Source organism: Ziziphus jujuba, chromosome 4, assembly GCF_031755915.1.
Source record: "Ziziphus jujuba cultivar Dongzao chromosome 4, ASM3175591v1".
NCBI classification, from domain to species: domain Eukaryota; kingdom Viridiplantae; phylum Streptophyta; class Magnoliopsida; order Rosales; family Rhamnaceae; genus Ziziphus; species Ziziphus jujuba.
This window is the reverse complement of record NC_083382.1, coordinates 31,860,666-31,876,831: the sequence shown is the minus strand read 5'-3', so window position 1 is coordinate 31,876,831 and position 16,166 is coordinate 31,860,666. Positions and strand designations below refer to the sequence as shown.

Sequence of the window (16,166 nt, the reverse complement as noted above, 5' to 3'; positions counted from 1 at the left end):
CCAACACCAGAAACAATAAATAACAAGGTGCAATCAAATTGCTATGTTATACACAAGGAAAGTTCATGATCGAGCACTAGAAATATTCAATAAAAACTTTATTAATCCATGGAAAAAAAAAAAAAGTTACGCCGTTGGATGACCCCACACCAACCTGATGGATACCTAATTTTTGTTACTAGTATAATCGGAACCAATCTTAAGAATTTTTTATTTCTTAAAAAAAAAATAAAAAAAAAATAATAATAATACCCCAATATTTTATACACTTTTGAGATTGTCAAATACAAGCAAAATAAGCAAAATCCCCAAGCTAATTCCTTTATTAACCAAATACTGAAAAAATTACTATGTTTCTAAAACTATATAGCATACCATATAAGTTTATTTCTTTGAATTCGTTCTTCTGTTGTGGAACTTTGTAAATAGATAACCCAAATCAATATTACCAAAAAAATAAAATAAATAAATAACCCAAACCAAAACAAAATGAAGCTTTTATCTCTTGAAACTATTTCTGTTCATGAGGATAAATTGGTTGGGAAAAGAATATTAAAGTGGGGGCGGCAAAACAACGGTTGAAATTGAATGGTATATGAGAAAATTTATTTATTTATTTTTTTGTAGTTTCCTAAAGTGCCAACTCTTCAAATACGTGGCAATGCTTATGCTATTTTCGGCCGTTAGGTTGCCAAAGTGCCAGTGGAGCCCATTGGACATTTATCTCATTTCTTTTTTTAAATCGTGTACAGAATTTTCCCATTTATAAATTAAACTAATAGCATGTTTATTTGTATCCAGAAAAAAATAATAATAATACAAAAAAAATATTAACTTTTTTTTTTGCTTAAATAAAAAATAAAATATTAACTTTGTTCGTGAGGAGAGTAGAGCAATTTGACTTTCAGACATTACTTGTACAGCATCAGGAAACGTGTCTGTATACGCATTTCAAAAGCCTGCTTTAAGCAAATTCTCCCCCAAAATCTCCCATTTCACTGCGCTTCAATTCCCATCAGAACGCTTTTTTTTTTTTTTTTTTTTTTTTCTCTCTCTCTCACCTAATCCAATTTCAATTTCAATTTCTCTCTCTCTCTCTCTCTTTGTTAAGTTGTCAGAAACAGAGCAAAAAAACAAGTCGACAGAAACCTCAAGGCAGAAAGAATCGAGCTATCGGTGGGTAAGCGAAGCAAAAAAGAGCATGAGAAAAAAAAAATAATAAATTAAGAACAAGTAGACGAATTGAGAAGAAAAAGAATCAGAGAAAAGAAAAAATCGGAAAATATGGTGGTGGAGAACTTGCTCTGCGATGAACTCCTTCAAGAAATCTTTCTGAAACTACCACCGTCTTCGTCTTCTTCGGTCTCTTTGGTCTCCAAGCGTTGGCTCTACCTCTACCGTGCATCCAAGACTTCTCTTTCTCTCCGTCTTACCCCTTGCAATTCCACAATTCCTTCTCTGTCCTCCCTTCTCTCTCACCATCCTTTCCTCTCCTCCCTCCTGACCCCACCGCCGCCACCGTAGCCAAAGCTTTCTCCGATCAACTCCTTCTCTTAGTTTCCTCCTGTTCCAAGCTTTCACAGCCTCAGGTTCTTGGCTGGCCCTGTCTCTCTTTCCTCTCTGAATTCTTTCTCTGCGTCATGTACCTACACCTCTCTCGGTATCAATCTCTTCAGGCCTCTTTTTCTCAACTGGGTTGTGAATTTCCCTTCCTTGAAAGAATTATCAATCTGGGTATGCAACGAGGAATGTCTTCTTGACCAGGCAAACGAGGTCAATATGGGATATGTGTTATGTTCAAGAGAGGATTTTGATGCCGATTTGGGTTTGGAGAGTCTCTCTTTATCAGGAATTCGAGCCGATGATTGGGGTATTGGTTGGTTATGGAGGAGCTGCAAGAAGCTGAAGAAACCGCAGCTGCGGAGCTGCGACGGTATCGGCGATGGAGGGTCGTTTTCGTCATTTCTCAGGTGCTTGCAGGGAATTCGAGAAGTTGAGCTCAGAACCTGTAGGAGCATAGTTGATGGGGTTTTGCTCAAATTGGCTGAGAATTGCGATTCTCTCAATTCTCTGCTTGTTTATGACGGAGGCAGTAGAGAAGTTCTGCTTAGGTTCTTCAGCCAATGCAGCTGCAAATTGCAAAAATTCGATCTTCGATTGTCTCTGGACCTCAACAACGACCACCTCTTGGCTGTTGCAGTGAATTTCAGAATGTCGGGCCTCCTTTCACAGTAAGCTAAACAAAAAAAAAATTAGAATATTGTCAAACCTGTGAGAAACATAAAAGAAAACAAAATATTAAAGCATAAAAAAATATAGACTACATAATAGGATACTTGTCAAGTCATCAGAGGAACAAAATAGGGCCTAAATCTCAATGTGCTAACTTGAATCTCAGCAAAGTAGCCAAACACTACCAACTAATGAATTTGCTAAGCTTATATTGTGAACTCAAAACTCATATGTAATAACAAAAAGACGAGGTTAACATACCACTTAAGATGCACCTGGCACAAGGAAAATATCTTGAGGGAAAATTCTTGGTGGTGCATACACTTCCAACTTTTATTGGTTCACTTAAAATTTCAGGCCCAGATTGCTGTAAAGCACTGACCTGATTTAAAAATCCATCTGTCAACTCAAATTGTTCCAGTAACCCCATCAAAGAAATTGAAGAATGAGAAGAAAGTGCAGATAGAAATACAACAATACAAGATCAATAGTAAACTTAAATGGTTGTGATCCCAAGATGTGTAGCGCTAATCTTTAATTTTGGCTTGCGAACATATCCACCACCGGGTCTTGAGATAACATCATTGTCTACAAACTCAACTATATGATCCTCAATATGCACTTGAATATTCATGCAAGCAAACTGCATCACAAGTTTCCAGTCAATGAAACCTATCTATAAAATATAAAGAAAGACACAAGTGACACATAAATGGGCACAGAAGCACATTAGGTAACAATAAAAAGATGAAGAACACTAAACCAAATAAGTAATAAATTCATTATTCTTATTCACTTATGAGCATTCAGACAAAGGTAAATCATAGCTTCAGAACATACTCGAAAGTAAATCCAAACCTGAGAAGCATCAAAAGCACTTCCATCTTTTACCCCAGCCATTAGGTCAATAGAGTTTAGGCTTCCTGAAATTATGAAGTAGCATTTCATAAATTTTAAACAGCTTTGCTCAGGATTTTGGGATGCAGATGCGAGGTTAAGAGATTTAAGCCCACCAACGACGAAAATACATTTTCTGCAGCAAATATAGGCAAGAAATTTCAATCTTAGAAGTAAAGCCAATTACATAGAAGAAAGAATAAAGTAAACACTCAATGCTAGATAAAAAGTTGATATCTTTAAAATGCAAGTCCATACTAAAGTCGTGACCATTAGCGTTTTTAAAACAAAATTACCTTCGTCATCGAAGGAGCAGACGTGGAGAGTGGCAAGTCCATCCAACTCGAGTTTATTCGGGTATCACAGATTGAAAGGAGGCTGTGATACCCGAATAAAGATATTCTATCTGGGATCGCCATGACCTGAATAAATTTGTTAATAACAAAAAAAGAAAGCTTTTCAATTATCAAAAGCAATTAATTTATAAAGAATAAATATAAAAAGAACTTTGCAATATATTCAGCTGCAGAAATATTCATCTCAAACCACTCTAATTCTAATATCTCACTGAGGGGCATACCATTTGAAGCAACTTTCACTTCCTTGTAGCGTATACTCCACAGGGTTAGTCATCCTTGGAAAGTATGTTCACTTCTGCAATGTGCGGTCCGGAGGTCAAATGCGACCCTGTGAGATCCACCATCATCAACAAAACAAGAAAACTTAGCAATACATGCAACTTCAACATCTTCGACCTCACTCTTCTCAAACCATGAAGACGCTACGAGCTCGATGAGCTTGCCAACAGCTGCGAGAATCTTTGGTAGTTGAAGCTTTGAGAAATTTGAAGCTTTAGAACTAGGAAAAATTAAAGTTATTAGAATCAAAGTGATTAGGAAAAAGCGATTAGAACTGAGCTAGTTGTGCTTGAAAATGGAGGGTGATCAGGTTTTAGGGTTTTTGGGGAGTAGAACAACAAGAAAAAAGTGAGGGAAAGTACTGGATCAAAGGTCGTTTGGGGATCGTGGCATGAAGCGATTGGCTCTCGTGAGGTTGAGAACTGACAGATTCGTCGGAGCCCCAACATTTGGCAGAGATCTAGACACTCGTGAGCTCCAACAACGATTCTTTTTATTATTATTTTTTCAATTAATGCTTTTGGGACTAAGTGGGGCCACCGACCGGCCGGACTCAGAAAGTTAATACGGCATCTAAGCGTCATTTCTATTCTAAGCTTGCAACATGGCTAATAGTAAAGTCAGTCGTAATTTAATTTTTTTTGAAAATGTATTGAGTGTTTTTTGTTTAGATATCTATGGTGAAATGAAAAATATAAATTAAAAATAATTAGATTTTTATTTATATAGAAAAATATATTGAAAAATTATTTTCATTTATAAAGTATTATTTTGAAAATTTCAGATTAAAATATATATTTATTCATAATTTATTATAAATTATTAAATTTAATTATTTATAAATTTAAATTTTTTTTATTATTTATCAAATATATCAAGAGAAAAATTAAATCTTAAGAAAATCTTTAATGGTTTTTTCTATTGGAGTCTATGTGTTATTGATTTTGGAAAATATTCATATTTATATGATATTTTTTTTATTTGATAGATAATATTTTAGATAATTTCTTTCCAATGAGTTCCATTTAAAATATCCTAAAATGTTAATATGTAATTTTTTATTTTAAAATTATATCTAATTAAAAAAACTAAAAGTCCATTTTTCTTTCATCAAAAGTTAATTAAAATAAATAAAATACTGATCCAGCATATCTAACAGAGCATCCAGAAGTAAACAGTATCCTTTACAATTTTTATTTCTATGTTGTCATATCAGCTTAATAGAACTAATAGCTTTTATTTTTTTCGTTGTCACATCAACTCCACAGAATTAACAAAACGTCCAGAAATAGATAGGAGAAAGATTTTATTAAAATCTTATCTATATATCTGATGTGGCAAAGAATTTTTAAATAGACACATAACCATTAAAAATGTTCTAATATATTAAATTCAAATAATCAATTTCTTTTTTAATTTTGATACTTTCCAAATGCTTCTTTGAAGTTTTTTAAAAACCTGATATATTTTCCTATTTTCTTGGGTACCAAACAGAAGATTAGCTCACGTAGGAATATGATAGGTTCCCTTTGCCAATTGGGTAATTTGGTTGTCAGACTGTTATGTGGCTTTTTCTTGATTTTCTTCTTCAGAAATTCTAAGGTAAAATAGGAAGGACCTCCTTTTTCTGACTTTTAGGAGAATCCTAGAAAATAACGCAGTAACGCGTATTCAATTTCAAATTTAATAGCCGTTGGAGATTGTATCAAATTCCGTTATTTTCCGTTCCACCGCTTCCCGGTTTCCTTTGCCATTTTGCAAATGAAGGCCTTAACTTTTCACTAATTCCTCCATTGAAGAGAAAATTAAGAACAAGAAAAGAAATAATAAACAATAAAAATATTTAAAATGCTGAGTCAACATGCACAAAAGCACGTGTCGTTCATGTTGTTAGGGAGACTTCCACGTGTAGCGGTCCGTTGTAATACAAAGTTATACTTTTTAGTCGTGCGATTTGCCGCTTTGCTTCTCTAAAAATTTTCTGCCCTAGACACATGGATTCCAACAACAAGAAACATTCCGAGGAAGTCAAAGGTGTGGTTGACGAACCACAGGTTAACAACAATACAAGCAAAAGGGAGAATATGGGGGAGAGAGACGACCAGAAGACGGTGAAAGCAAACCATAATGATGAAGAACCAAAAGGCCTTCCTCACCAACAAGTTCCTCAGCCAGGAAGAGATTTCTCCAGCGAAGCCCTTGAGCAACTCTGAAATCTTTCAATCATGAAGCCATACATATATATATATATATATATGCATAGCTCCGTTTTGAGCTGGGTCTATTTAGGATGTTAAATTTAAAGCAACTATAAACATGGTAGGTCCTTGTATAAATCATATCTAATGAAATCAGATTTTATTGTTGCTGCTTTTAGAATCAAATACAATTAATCCCAAAAATAAGCTCGTTTTGATTTTAATACAAAAGTGGGATAGCAGTGAAGCCACGTGCAATAACCTGGTCTTGAATCATAATAAAATGTCAAACCCTTGTATGGTAAATACTTTTCAGGTCGATTCTCAGCCCAAAAAAAAAAAAAAAAAAAAAAAACTAGTTTTGAATATAGAGTAACCTCTATTACTCGGCCACTGTCCATTACAACAATTCTGTCAGCATTTCTTATAGTTGAGAGCCTACGAAAGATTAATGCACCGTGAATGTAAATCATCACAGCATCATGATAAAGAACAGAAGTTGCCAGAACGAGAAACTTACCTATGTGCTATGATAATGACTGTTCGTTTTGCTTTAATATCATTTTTGAATTCATGAAGGACCCCCTAAAGATAAAAGAGTATCAGAAACAATAAGCACTCATAATACTACACGGTTTTTCTACTTTTTTCTTTCTTTTTTTCTTTTTCTTTTTCTTTTTTGTTTATAAGGTTAAAAAAATTTAACGAATATGTGATTTTTAACTTGCCTTGACATAATCTTCACTTTGGGAATCAAGAGCACTGGTGGCTTCATCAAGGATCAAGATTGAAGGGTTTCTAAGAATTGCCCTAGCAATAGCAATCCGTTGCTTTTGTCCTCCACTAAGTAAATTGTCATCAACAAGCGTTTCGTAGCCATTGGGAAGAGACAAGATGAAGTCATGAGCCAGCTTTGCTGCCCATTCTATATCTCCTTGTTTAATGTCTCCTCTGCAACCATATTTAATATTCGACTTGATATCCATACGAAACAGATGGGGTTCCTGTCTAACATGAGAGTATAAATAGTGATTGGATAGAGAGTTTCAAGTATATTTTCCAGGGCACATAGTCTAACCTGTTCAACAAAACCAACTCTCTAAGAGGAACACCATCAACATAAACCCCTGCAACTTCATAGGCAGTTTTTGCTTAAGATCCCCATAATTCATGTATAAGCAGTTGAAATCTCCAAATGGAGCATAATTTTTCTCTATACTTACAAGCACATGAGCTTAGGAAAAGTTCTACAACGCAAGATATGCAAACCAGAAAATAAAGATAACGAAAACTTTTCCTTCCATTCCATGTATATTTCATTTTATTTCAAAGAGCTGAATAGGAGTAAATGTATCTTACCTGTCCATTAATTGGCTCATATAGACGAAGAAAAGATAGGCTAAAGTGCTTTTTGCACCACCACTCGGACCGACCTTGCCAAAATTTACATGCACAGTCAATCCTTGAATTTTTGAATAATGATAGGGGAAAATAAAGATACTTACAATTGCAACCACTTCATTTGTATGTATAGAAAGGTTTACACGATCTAGAACAGGAACCTGTTTAAACCAGCAAAAAAACAAGTCCTGAACAAGTCCCACAAAGAAAAAAGCTAAATTACTTGAAAGGACCAAGCGAAATGTTTTTTTAGCATGAAAATTATTACAAGACATTTTTAAAGCACAATAAAAGAGACCTACTTTTATCCTTGCAGGATAGTGAAATGATATATTCACAAATTGGATATGTCCCATTAAACTCTGCAATTTGACACCTGTAGAAAGCAGGATGCACCATTATTGATAACTACATCAGAACAGAAAAAACCATTATGCTTCACTCTCATGAGACGTGAGCCTGCCTTTTGAAGAGAACTGATCACTAGGCAGAAGTCCATTAACTGGAGAAACTTTTCACTCGCTCCGACCGACTGCAGTAATGATGATACATTGTCTGTCACCCTCCAAGTTGCATAAATTAGCCACTCACAGTACAAGAAATACTTAGTTAGTTGCTCAGCCGATATATGACCACTCCGCATTGACATTCCCCCAAAAAGAACTGCAAGAACCTGTAAAATATAAATTTGACAAAGTAGAACTCAAATCGCAAAAGTGAATGGTTGAAACAGTGGATCCAAATCAGACAAATGAAGGGTTTTTCTAGAGTAACCTTTAAATTACATTGTATCAACTAAAAAGAGGCCATACCTGCATTGAACGGTAAAGGGAATTAAAACTCAGATTCCAGATTCCATAGGCTACACTTTCTCGCATGTTTATGGAAGCTAATTTGTCCAGCCACTGCTTGAACCTAAACATCATATGAGATGGGTTACACTGTCACAGTAGATGACTGCTTGTGGAACATGCTCACTAAGACAAACTTCAATGGGAATTTAAGAGTAAAGAAAAATCAGTGCCTTCCAAGTTCTTTTCTTGCTGCTCCATAAACCCGAACGATTCTCATCAAAGAAAGCGCTTCTTGTGCAACCTACAATTAAAAAGGTAGAAATAAAATGACAACACAAAATTTTGTAATGATAAAAGCTACAGACCAATTTGGAACGGAATTCTAGCCTATACTTCGTTGGCACCAACAGTGAAATCTTGGGTCACCTTTGCAGCTTTCTTCTGGTACCTACCAAACAAAGCAAGATCAAAAGACTTGAGAATTACAAACTAGAACAAGAGTTCAAAATAAATCAAATAAATGCATGGCGTTCATGTTGAATTAAATTAATATTTGTGGACTTGGCATAATCAATTACTCACTTACAAGGCATTTTTTATGCCATTAATGGGACTGACTTATTTTATTATTTTGTAGTAGGGCCCTTGGTCACACACTTTCTATAAGACTCCAGTTGGCCCATTGGACTGGAGGACCAACTCTCTTTATAAGCCCAATGACTTATCCATATTTTTCCTAGTATAATTATATTATCAAATTATTATTATTTTATGTATGTCAAAATTAATGGATAAGTCTGACTTGCAGAGACTATTTAAAGGGTCTAGGGCAAGCAAACATGATATACCATACAGTATTTGGAGATTAGGGTTTTCAGAAATCTGAGAGTGGTTTGAGAGTAGTGTGTCCATAGACACTACTTTACGTTGTTTCTGTTTTGTAGGATTAAAGATCTAATTTATCAATGGCTGCGTTTGGAGGTTAGTAATTTATGATTTATGGAATTTATTATGTATATTTAGATCCATAAAATTTCTAACAATTGGTATCAGAGCATGGTTAATATACATAATAAATTATTTTGAAATTTGTTGTTATATTGATATGCGGCTTGTTTGGAGATCCAAATTTTAAGGATGGAATTTTATTGAATAATTTCTCTTCTCTTGTGCAATAACGGGTTTATATTGAGTTTGTGCAAATTATGTGAATTTTTTGTTTAGTTCGAATTAAGACCTGGGTATGGTGAAAAATTCTTCTTTATTGTGTTTTATATTGTTTATTATTTCTAATTGGATATGAAAATCCTTAAAAAAAAATAATAAAAAATTATTGTAAATATCGGGCGTGTCCAAAAAAAAAAAAAATTTTGGGGAAAATTTGTTTTGTATGAATTTATGATCTGGGTTAACTTGGAAATTGTTTTTCAGTTTGAATGGAGTGAATTAGATTAATCAATTTGGTTCAAAACCTTGTAAAAACTGTTGATTTTGAAACTTCCATGACCGAATATAAACCTTGCTTGGATGTTTATTTTGAATTGATTTTGAATCAAATTGATCTGTGGGAAACGTTGCCCAAGGGAAGACGAAACTAACGTCGCTGGTATCGTCGGAAACGGTGGCCGGAACGGTAAGTTATGGCCGGGTAAGACTAGCGGGTCGCGTGACCCGTTTGGACTGGAACCGGGTCACCCGTGACCCGGTTGGGTGAAGAAGAAGAGAGAAACGACGTGTCATTTTGGGTGACTGCTGACGTCATCTACTGACGTCAGCACGACACGTCGTTTGCTGACGTCAGTAGATGATGTCAGCAGGCCCAAAAAAAAAAAAACTTATTTTTATTGATTCATTTGTTGTTTATTTATTAATTAATTTAGTGATTCAATTGTTCAATTTATTTATTTATTGTTTATTTATTTGTTTAATTATCATATTCCAATTTTATCAAATTAAATTAAATATTTGTGGTTGGAAAATTGGATTGTGTGAGCTTACCCAAAGAGGCTTTGTGCCTAGTTGGTATAGTAGTGTGCGATTTTAGGTACTCACCTGTCGTGAGACTTATTTTATCTGTATTATGTGTACCAATATAATGTATATTGGCATAGTGGATGGGATGTTTTATATTTGCCTATTTCATGAAATTGCCAATATGTTATTTTTCTCCCACTTATTAACCAAGGTCTATACGGGTAATTAAGTTACGCTGTCGGTAGTTCTAGTTGCTTTGTATGACGCCTGGAATGGCAGTGGAAGTTAATTAAATGCCATGTATTGTAGGTTCTGATTTGCCCTGTCGGTGATTCAGTTCGATACATTTGATTGTGGTTATTTGGTTGACTGTCCCTGGCTCGCGTAAGGGTATCTTTAGTGCTACAAAGACCCTAAGAGATATTTATGTTTGTGTTTTTGTGTTGAGGGCTGGAAAATAGTAATTGAATTGTCTTAAATTTTTGAATGTCTTGTTGTTTACTATTTTTACAGCTAGTAGCACCCCAAACCTTCTGCGCATGACTACCATGATGAAATTGGATGGGACAAATTATCAGAAATGGAAGAAAACCTTAGTTATGAATTTGACTTTTATGAAATTGGATTTGGCTTTGGAGATAGATCCACCAGAGATACCGACTGATGAGAGTACTGCAGCAGCTAAGAAACTTTATGAGGATTGGAAACACTCTAATAAGTGCTGTATGATGATGATGGAGAATTACATGGATGAGGCCATATATGCTAGTATTCCTAAAGTGGATACTGCAAAGGGACTTCTTGAGGAGATAGGAAAGAAGTTTATCAAGTTTGATATGAATGAGAAGCATCATTATTTGGACCTATTGAATAATACCAAGTATGATGGTATTAAAGGAGTAAGGGACCATATTATGCTACTTTCTTCCTATTATAATAAGCTGAAGGATCTTAAGATGGACATTGGAGAGGAGTTCTTGACCTATTCTATAATGAGGAGTCTTCCATTACAGTTTGATAATATAAGGTCGAGTTTGAATACTAAGAAAGAAGGTTGTAGTTTGGAGGAATTGACTACTATCCTTGTCAAGGAAGAGGATGATATTAAATTAAGTAAGTCTAGGTCTGTTGCTATGGTTTCACATCAGGTAGATAAGTCCAAGAAGTTTTTCCAAAAGAAGGGACAAGGATTCAAGCCAGGATAAGGTTTCAAGCATGGGCAGGGTTTTAACCCCAATAGGAAGAAGTTTTCTGGTATGAAGCCTAAAGGGCCGAGGGATGATGGTTTTCAGATTAGAGAAAGGAAAGAGTACTTCAATGGAAGGTGTGGATACTGCAATAAAGTTGGGCACAAGAAGATAAACTGTTGGATCTTAAAGGGAAAGCAAGAGAAGAAAGGGGATGATAAGCCGAAGGGGCCCAACCAATCTTGAGCAGCATGTTTATATGGGAGATAGCTCAAGAGTGAAGGTGGACATTGTGGGAACAATCAAGTTGAAGCTTGCCACTGGATATGTTTTGGAGTTGCAAGAAGTTTCTTATGTACCTTCAATAAGAAGAAACTTGTTATCTATTTCTGTTTTGGATAGTCAAGGTTATAGTTTTTTGTTTGGAAATAACAAAGTTGAATTATTTAAGGATGGTAAAGTTATTGGTTTTGGAACTTTATGTAGCAATTTATATAAGCTTGATTTATTTAATAATGGTCTCAATTTCTCTGTTAATTCTATTGTTGCTTCCAAACGCCCAAGAGTTAATGACAATTCCTCAATGTTATGACATAAACGTTTGGGACATATTTCTAGGCACAGAATGGAAAGGTTAGTGAAGGATGGGATACTTCCTAATCTTGATTTCTCTGATCTGTTGACTTGTGTTGAATGTGTGAAAGGGAAGTTAACTGCCAAGGTCAGAAAGGATAAGTTAGCTAGGTGTGGAGATGTTTTGGAGTTAATCCACACTGACATATGTGGACCTTTTACACCAACTGCTTTGGGTGGTTATAGATATTTTATTACCTTCATTGACGATTACTATCGTTATGGACATGTTGAGCTTATTCGGAGAAGTCAGATTCTTTAGTTGCCTTTAAAGAGTTTAAGGTAAAGATGGAGCTTCAAAAGAATAAGAAAATAAAAGCTGTAAGGTCTGATAGAGGTGGTGAGTTTTATGGTAGATATGATGAGACTGGAAGGAACCCAGGGCCTTTTGCTATTTATTTGCGTGAGTGTGGCATTGATGCGCAATATATGATGCCTGGTACACCTCAACAAAATGGCATAGCTGAGAGAAGGAATAGAACTTTGTTGGATATGGTGCGGTCTATGTTGGCAAATTCTAGGTTGCCAGATTATTTGTGGGGAGAGGCTTTAAGGACAGCGGCTTATATTTTGAATCAAGTTCCAAGTAAGTCCGTTCCTAAGACGCCTTTTGAGTTGTGGTCAGGGAGAAAGCCTAATTTGCATCATTTTCGAATATGGGGTTGCAAAGCTGAAGTAAGGATTTATAATCCCCAAATTAAGAAGTTGGATCCTAAAACCATTAGTGAATATTTTGTTGGCTATTGTATAGGATCTAGGGGTTCAAGATTCTTTTGTCCTTCTCACACCACCAGGATCGTGGAATCAGACCGGGCCATTTATTTTGAAGATGGTTTTAGGTTTGGTGATAGTAATGGTCCAAAGGAATTTTAATTTAGAGAAGAAAGTGTTTTCATTCCCAGTATAGTTGTTCCTGATAGAGATATTGTTGATCCAGTAGTTGATGAACTAGTAGTTGGTCAGAATGAACTCATTGTTGAAGAGCAGGATATTCCAGCTATTGCAGATGCTGATGTACCTTTGAGGAGGTCACAAAGGACTAGGAGATCAGCTATTCCTGATGACTATGAGGTTTACTTGCAGGAGCATAAGTTTGACATAAGTGATGATTCAGATCCAGTCACTTATGAGGAAGCCATAAGCAGTTCAAATTCAAATTTTTGGTTGGATGCAATGGAAGATGAAATGAAATCCATGGCATCAAATGGAGTTTGGGATTTGGTTGAGTTACCAGAGGGTAGCAAGCCTATTGGGTGCAAATGGGTCTTTAAGACTAAAAAGGACTCCAATGGTCAAATGGAGAGGTATAAGGGTAGACTTGTACCTAAAGGGTTTAGCCAGAAGGAAGGAATTGATTATACAGAGACTTTCTCTCCTGTATCCACAAAGGATTCTTTTAGAATCATTATGGCGATTGTGGCGCATTATGATATGGAGTTGCATCAGATGGATGTCAGAACTGCTTTTCTGAATGGTGATTTATATGAGGATGTATATATGATTCAACCAGTTGGTTTCCAACAAACGGGGAATGGTAATTTGGTTTGTAAGCTTAAGAAATCTATTTATGGTCTTAAGCAAGCTTCAAGACAATGGTATCTTAAGTTTGATGAGGTTGTCACCCAAAATGGCTTTAAGGAGAATGTTGTTGATAGATGCATATATATGAAGGTCAGTGGGAGCAGTTTTATATTTCTGGTGTTGTATGTTGATGACATACTTTTGGCTACTAATGACACTGACCTATTAGCTGAGACAAAGCAGATGTTGTGCAACCATTTTGATATGAAAGATCTTGGTGAGGCTTCTTTTGTTTTGGGCATCAAGATTGTTCGAGATAGGACTAATTATGTAGTGCAATTGTCTCAGAGAGCTTATATTGATAGAATTCTTAAGAGATTTGATATGCATAATTGTTCTCCTGGAAGTGTACTGGTTACGAAAGGTGAAAAGTTTTCTAAAGATCAGTGTCCCAAGAATGATAGAGAAAGGATGGCAATGAAGAATGTTCGCTATTCTTCAGCAGTAGGTAGTTTGATGTATGCTCAAGTATGTACACGGCCTGATATAGCTTTTGCTGTGGGTGTGCTTGGTAGATTTATGAGCAATCCTGGTCCTATTCATTACCAAGCAGTTAAGAAGGTCTTTAGGTATCTTCAGGGTACTAAAGATCATATGTTGACATATCGTCGCACCAACTCTCTTGAAGTAGTGGGTTATAGTGATGCAGACTATAAAGGTTGTGTGGATCATAAGAAATCTACCACTGGTTATATATTTATCATGGCAGGAGGTGTTGTGTCTTGGCGGAGTGCCAAGCAGTCAGTGATAGCATCCTCGACTATGGAGGCAGAATATGTGGCGTGTTATGAGGCTACCCGTCATGCAGTTTGGCTACGGAATTTTATCCGTGATTTAGGAGTAGTTGACTCCATTGAGAGGCCTATTATGATGTATTGTGATAATACTGCAGCGGTGTCTTTCTCCAATAATTTAAAAGGTACTCCTGGTGCGAAATACATTGATGTGAAATATTTTGTGGTAAAGGAGAAAGTTGAAGAAGGCCTCATTACTGTTGTTCACACGCCGACTTATAGCATGGTGGCAGATCCACTGACCAAGGCTTTACCGGTAGGCATATTTGAGGAGCATGTGTTCCGTATGGGATTGTTAGGCAGTTGAGACTGCTGTGGGTTAGTGGGAGTTTGTTATGTTTTCTGTAGTAATATCCATGTTGAGTATTATTTATTTCTTTGAATATTTTAATACATTGATGTATGTGGATCATTATTTATTTATGAGATGATTTATTACACATATTATTGCTCCTTATATTTACAGGCCTGTTGAGACTATTAGTTTATGTATATGTGTATGTTGATCCACAGGTGCCATGGTGAATCCCTACTACCTAGTTTGGGTATATTGTTGTATCCTGTCAATACGTAATGTGCTTGAATGAAATGGTTTTGTGTGTTGGGGGATTGCACATGGTTAGGTAAATCTCTACTACCTAGACTGAGTTTATGGCATGCAAAGTACTTGGTTGAAATGGTATAATATTTTGGGAGATTTACTGAGAGAATCTCTACTGCCTAGTCTAGTATATTGTTGTGCCCTGTCGGTATACTATATATTTGGATGAAATGGCATTATGGTTCGGGAGATTCTATAGTAAGTGAGTTTGGATTTTATATGATGATGATTATGCAGTCCAAGTGGGAGAATGTTGAATTAAATTAATATTTGTGGACTTGGCATAATCAATTACTCACTTACAGGGTCTTTTTTATGCCATTGATGGGACTGGCTTATTTTATTATTTTGTAGTAGGGCCCTTGGTCACACACTCTCTATAAGACTCCAGTTGGCCCATTGGACTGGAGGACCAACTCTCTTTATAAGCCCAATGACTTATCCATATTTTTCCTAGTATAATTATATTATCAAATTATTATTATTTTATGTGTGTCAAAATTAATGGATAAGTCTGACTTGCAGAAATTATTTAAAGGGTCTAGGGCAAGCAAACATGATATACCATACAGTATTTGGAGATTAGGGTTTTCAGAAATCTGAGAGTGGTTTGAGAGTAGTGTGTCTATAGGCACTACTTTACGTTGTTTCTGTTTTGTAGGATTAAAGATCTAATTTATCAATGACTGCATTTGGAGGTTAGTAATTTATGATTTATGGAATTTATTATGTATATTTAGATCCATAAAATTTCTAACAGTTCAAATATGATATAGATGCTTACTTGCCATAAACAACAAAAATTGCATATAACAGAGAGCACATCAACAAGGCAGATAATGCAAGAGGCCAAGATAGCATCAATAGATATCAATAAGAATTACAACCTGAAGAACATTCCTTAAGATTAAATTAATGTTATTTCCAATAATATCAGACAGCTCGTGACAATCTGCTTCCAGCCTGCTTGTCAAGTCACCAACTCCTTCTCTGCCAAAAAAGTTGATATCCTACATCAAAGGAATCACCCAAAATAGATTGTTAAAGTAAAATAAGATACATCAAAATGATTCTGCTAAACGTAACGTCAGATTGAAAAATACGCTAGACGCTTCAAATGTTGGAGTAGCCACACAAAGCACAAACCTGAGAGATAATAGTAGAATATACAGTCTCTCTGAGGCACCTGACCTGCAAGTATGATAATGAAGAAATTTGGTAACAATAAGAGGGCAT

General features: G+C 35.5%; 1 protein-coding gene, 1 long non-coding RNA gene and 1 pseudogene across 2 annotated transcripts; 1 reads left to right on the top strand and 2 right to left on the bottom strand.

The window, feature by feature from the left end:
• The first annotated feature begins 625 nt into the window (after positions 1–625).
• On the top strand, positions 626–2,572 carry LOC107403812 (uncharacterized). The gene is given in 3 exon segments (XM_016010724.4): positions 626–1,495; positions 1,498–1,564; positions 1,566–2,572. Coding segments are annotated over 3 exon segments (948 nt in total). The 5' UTR covers positions 626–1,284; the 3' UTR covers positions 2,236–2,572.
• Positions 2,573–2,884: 312 nt separating this feature from the next.
• On the bottom strand, positions 2,885–4,442 carry LOC132803391 (uncharacterized). Its single transcript, XR_009638599.1, has 3 exons — positions 3,710–4,442; positions 3,426–3,551; positions 2,885–3,265 (listed from the first exon to the last, which is right to left on the bottom strand). It is a non-coding gene; the product is annotated as an uncharacterized LOC132803391 (long non-coding RNA).
• Positions 4,443–5,713: 1,271 nt separating this feature from the next.
• Positions 5,714–16,166, bottom strand: LOC125420339 (ABC transporter B family member 26, chloroplastic-like; annotated as a pseudogene).